The 5394-nt window shown below is 44.0% G+C and overlaps 1 protein-coding gene across 1 annotated transcript in view; it reads left to right on the top strand.

Annotated features, from left to right (window-relative positions):
- Nucleotides 1-4569, top strand: part of CGAS (cyclic GMP-AMP synthase) — a 6276-nt gene extending 1707 nt beyond the window's left edge. Inside the window, exons 2-6 of the mRNA XM_026051276.1 lie at nt 18-101; nt 175-397; nt 1012-1257; nt 2513-2615; nt 3804-4569. Of these exons, the coding sequence (XP_025907061.1) occupies nt 18-101; nt 175-397; nt 1012-1257; nt 2513-2615; nt 3804-4146 (999 nt within the window). The 3' untranslated portion in view covers nt 4147-4569. The remainder of the gene's footprint in view (nt 1-17; nt 102-174; nt 398-1011; nt 1258-2512; nt 2616-3803) is intronic.
- Nucleotides 4570-5394: the final 825 nt, after the last annotated feature.

Below are 5394 nucleotides of genomic sequence, written 5' to 3'. Positions count from 1 at the left end.
ACGCCGTGGTGCCGCAGCTGCTGCAGGGCGCGCGCGGGCGCGGCGGCGCCTTCGGCGGCCTCGAGCGGCTCAGCGCGGGCAGCTACTACGAGCACGTGAAGGTGGGTGCCGCGCGGGGCCGGCGCGCGGGGCCGCCGCCGCGCGGGCTCCACGGCGCGTCCCGGTGCGTTGCAGATCGCGGAGCCCGACGAGTTCGACATCATGCTGACGCTGCCCGTGCCGCCGCTCCAGCTCGACGCGTGCGACGACACCGGCGCCTTCTACTACGCGACGCTCAAAAGAAACCCCAAGGAAATGTACCTGAGCAGGTTTTTAGATGAAGAAGGAAAGCTCTCAGCCTTCAAAATGCTTGAAGCGCTAAGGAAGATTATTAAAGAGGAAGTGAAAAACATAAGTAGTAAGTGTTGAGTGAACGAGTTTCACCTAGGAAGGCAAAAAGAAAGTCCTGTTCAGTTGCACACACGCACTGCTTTTGCTGCAGAGGGAATCTGTTTTCTCCTGAACCGACTTCCTCTTCATTCCCACGCAGTCCAAGCCGCGGGAACCCCCCTTCTCCTGCCCTCGCCTTTGCTTTTGTTCCGAGACGTGCCAGCCTCATGCAGTTAATATTATTAAATAGTAAATATTAAAGCAYTATGTGATGGGCCCGCTTCAGTACGAGAAAGGGCACATTTAGGGCTAACGGGGTAACACGGAGCCCCACGGTAGGTGGAACCCCTCTGCCTTGGGCAGGGAGCTGGTGCAGGGCTGCTCCGGCGCACGCCGAGCCCGCCTTGAGGAGCTGCCTGCATTTATCCCCCTTGAAGATGTTGCTGCTCTTCTGGGAACCCTGCAGGAACTGTGAGTCTTGTTTTTCACRGTAAAGCAGCTCAGAAGAAAACATTACTGTGTCTAGTACAGTCTACAGTCTCTCCCTTTTTCAACTCAATAATCCTTAATACTTTATTCAAAACAGTGCATTTTATWAAAACATGGATGTAAAAATACATTTTTTTTTTTGTTTGTTACCAGCTGTAGAAGTAACTGTAACAAGGAAAAAAGTGGGATGCCCTGCAATTACACTTCAGATCCAAAAGCCTCCCTCGGAAATCTCCGTGGACATCATCTTGGCTCTGAAGGTCCATCACAGCTGGCCTCTCAGCACCAAGGACGGCCTCCCTGTTGGAGAATGGCTAGGAACAAAAGTCAGGAAAAACCTCAGATACCAAGACTTTTATTTAGTAGCCAAACAAAACAAAGAGGAGAAGGTGCTAAGAGGTATCTCCCCTACAGACAATAAGCCTGTGTTGTGGCGTACTGTATTCTTTTTTTTCCTTCCCCCTCTCTCTCAACTTTCATCTCTCTGCAAGTGCTATCAACTGCCTATCCAAGTTCTGTTCATTATTGTGTTGTTAAGGCACTGATTTTTATATTTTTCCTGGGTACTTCCAGGGCAAAGATAACTGAAAGCTGCTTTTAAAACACCACTGCTTGYCTTGTACTGAAATTTAAAAACGAGACTGCTACAAAAGTTCCAGATTTCTAAGAAAGTCATAGAACATCCCTCTAAACTGAACTGTAAGCACAGTGCTGAGTGACATACTTCCATGCAGAGCAAACCTACCTGGCAAGAGGCGGTATTTTTCATTGAACTCCAACTGTCAGGAGTGCTATGTAACTTTCCTTTCAGATGCCTGTCACCCCCTGCCTACGTTAGTTTGCAGAAGCCACCTCAAATTGTCATTGATCCTGAGCGTGGTCYGTTTCAGCAAGAGCGAGCTGGGGCAGCCTGGTATATTATAACCGGCCCAGCATTTCCTACCCCGCCAGCTGAGTCCTTACTGCTCTGCTGGACTCTCTCCTCCAGGGAAAATTAAATGAAATCAGTAACTAAACAAAATGGGGTARTCTAATGTATACAGTTATCTGCATAAAGTATAAATATATATGCTGTACAATAYATATAATTACATATATACTGTATATATAAACAGTCTAACTTATACAATAAAAGTGAGCAGAGCCATATTATTTTGCCAGAAACATGAACAGAAGGACAAAAGGAATGCCGTAAAAGTTACGTAAGTTCACAAACATTAATTGCACGGTGAGACAGAAAKTTATACAAATCATCACAATTTGTTTGTTCAAAAACAAATTGTGTAAATGGTAATGCTGATGATACAGGACAAATTCAAAGTAATTTCTGTGGATAGTGTGATTATTTCCCAAATCATGTTCAGCAAATTCAACGAAGTTCAGAATTAAGCTTTATTTCAAACTGAATCCTTAAGAGAGAACATACAYAGCACTCCAATGAGCAAGCCTGCCCTATACTAATAACTGTCCAGTTGTGATTGTGTGGAGTGGCAGGAGAACTAAGGGAGAACTAACTAATTATACTAACTGCTGAATTGATAGTGCTTTTTTAAGTGCTGATATTGTAATTAAGTCCAATYCAGAATGTCTCTTTTTGTTAAGACAGTGATACTACCCCGTGCACCATTTAACCATCTTCTACTCACCACTTCAGGAAACACTTGGCGACTCTCCTTTTCACATATTGAAAAGGAAATAATAACAAACCACGGCAACGGAAAGACATGCTGTGAATCTGATGGAGTAAGATGTTGTAGGTTGGTATTTCCTATGAGTATTTCCCAAGTGTGAGCCACAGTATTACCTAGCACGGTTGCAACTGAACATTTAAATTACTAATTTGTTTCAAGAGTATTAGCTCATGAAAGAGAGGGAGAATGAGGCTTTTAAGCACTGATTTGTGCAGCAGACAGCAGTACAAACTTTTATTCCTCACTGAACGTGCCAGACTTCCATTCACTGAGAGATGGAAGGGAATTACAGTGCTGGCTTAGACTCCAGATTTGGCACTCATGCGAGTTGTGCGGTGCTCTTCCCAAACCCCGTCCTATTTAGGAAGATTAGCTCAAATGGACAGCTCTGCTTTCTGTGCTTTGGGAACAAATTACACCTCCTACCAAGGCAGTTTTTTAAAATGACGTCAAGAGAAAAACGGCTGGAGGAGATGACGATCAGCAAATGGTATTTGTCACTCTAATAAAAACTAAGTTTCACAGAAAGAACAACAAAGAAATAATGCGCAGAATATGTAAAACAACTCTGTAAGTTTTGTTTAAATTAAAAAAAAAAAAAAAAAAAAGGAAAAATCACAGGAGTCCCTCCTGTGACCCCTTCCCTTTGCTTTTTGAGTAGTGGCAGACGCACCCAGCAGTGTTTTGAACTGCACCTACCTCTCCAGAGCAGGTGATTCCCTGACCGATTCCCGGCCCAGGCGACACATTCCCTGGGCCGCGCAAAGGGCAGCGTTAGTCTCCGGCAGCCCTGGAGGCTGCAGCACCCTTAGGGGAGCAGCAGCAGCTGCGGCTGCCAGGGAGCTCCTGTGCTCTGTGCACAGGAGCTGCCCTTTCAAACAGAAATGTTCTGCTGCTAGGATCAAATACCTTCATAGATGCASTACTTCTAAGACTAGGTAGCTTATTACTGCACTTTTACTTTCAGATGTTATGCAAAGCAGTATGGAAAATGTCATTCTGCTCTTACTTTAATRGAATCTTAAATACATATTTAAATTCCAGATCTAAAATATCTAAATAAATATCCAAATCTAAAATATCCAAAAAGGCTCTTACTCTAATGGAATTGTATGACAGAATCCTAGATTCTGTGACTCCATTAGAGYAAGAGCATTTTTTATTGCTTTCATGAATAAAACACATGTTGGCTATTTGGAACTGATTAGGTAGGAAACATCTAATCACTTTTTTTTTTTTTTTCCTTTTAAACAGGAAAGACTGTCTTAAGCTTCTGAAGTATCTGCTACAGCAGCTTAAAACAAAGCATCAGAAAGAGTTGCAGAAATTCTGTTCCTATCATGCCAAAACTGCATTTTTCCACTCATGTGCCATGTGGCCACGTGAYGAAGACTGGCGGTGGGAAGACCTGGATCGCTGCTTTCACCGGTACCTGGAATATTTTCTGGATTGCCTGCAAAAGTCTCGACTTCCACACTTCTTTATTCCCCAGTACAATTTACTCAGCCAGAATGACAGAGCGAGCCAAGACTTCCTCATCAGGGAAATAAACTATCAAATTAACAACAGATTCCCAATATTTCTGCAGGATAATTAAAAACATTATTTACAATATCCAATGAAAATCCCCACAGATTCGCATATTCGACAATAAGGTGACTAGCAGCATAAGTTGTTTCTTAGCAGTCTGGTACTATGGAAAACAGGAACAATCAACACAGTGAATTGCCTACTTCAATCACGCTATGTGGATACAGTTCTTAGAAGAAATACTATTCTTCAAGTATTACTTCACCTTCCTCTATCCAAACTAAGGTACCACCCGCAAAATATCTTCAGGGCACACTAAAAATATATGAAATTTGCAAGAATTTATTCATTTTCTAAGCAAATTCTACAATTCCAAATACTATGGCACTAGTGACATCATAGTCAAACTGAACGGTTTTATTCAAAATGAAAATTTAGGAGACTATGGGCAGAGATTGGAGAGGACCCATGTGGACTTTGTAGCTGCTAAGGAAAGGGCTTGCTGGGTTACGCAAAACGTACCAAGAACTGCTTGGCATAGGACTGGTGCAGAACCAAGGAGGTACTACAGATGAGGGGAAGGGGCCAGCTACTTAACACTGCCAGTCAGTACCTTGCTTGACCACCATGGTGTCTTGCCTTTTATTAAATCCTTTCTTAAACCATCTTTCCGTGTAACCTAGCTCTGTATGTTGTGCAAGTGCTCTGAAGTTTGGGTGACAGCAAGAGGAAATGCAGAATGAAGTCAGGGCCCCACAGGGGAGCCAGCAAGTGGGCAAGAGAGGGGCTCCCAGGCCGGTCCCGGAGCAGGACTACACGTGGGGCTGCCCGGGCGCTGGGCTGCAGCGTTTGTGTCTTCCCAGGCACACCTCCACCAAGGACCCTCCCCAGCAGCACCACTGAGCACAGGCAGAACATGGTCATGAGAGAGCCTCACGTCCCCACAGAGCTTTGCTTTTCCGAGGCTTCAGATGGGAAATCCAGTCTTTTCCCTGGACTTTGCAAAGGAAACAATCATTATCCAGGGTGCTCTACCTGAGGCTAGGATASGAGAACAGTGCACGGGGATGATAACACAAATACAACATTTGTGCCACAGTGTTTGAGAGATTTAATATAAAAATGTTAYGAAGGCCTTTTGTATGCCAGTGCATCATTAGTATCAGCCGTGTTTTTATTTTGGAAATTCAGTAATGACAGCTACTGGGGCAGCCAGCATTTGTGCTGAGATCCCTGTAGAAAAATTCACTATCAAAATCCCTATCAAAGGGTTGCCAYTCAAGAGATCACCAAAATTAAAATGTAGCACAACACA

Source organism: Nothoprocta perdicaria, unplaced genomic scaffold, assembly GCF_003342845.1.
Source record: "Nothoprocta perdicaria isolate Ctin4 unplaced genomic scaffold, notPer1 scaffold_74, whole genome shotgun sequence".
NCBI classification, from domain to species: Eukaryota; Metazoa; Chordata; class Aves; order Tinamiformes; family Tinamidae; genus Nothoprocta; species Nothoprocta perdicaria.
This window is presented reverse-complemented; position numbering and strand designations above follow the sequence as displayed.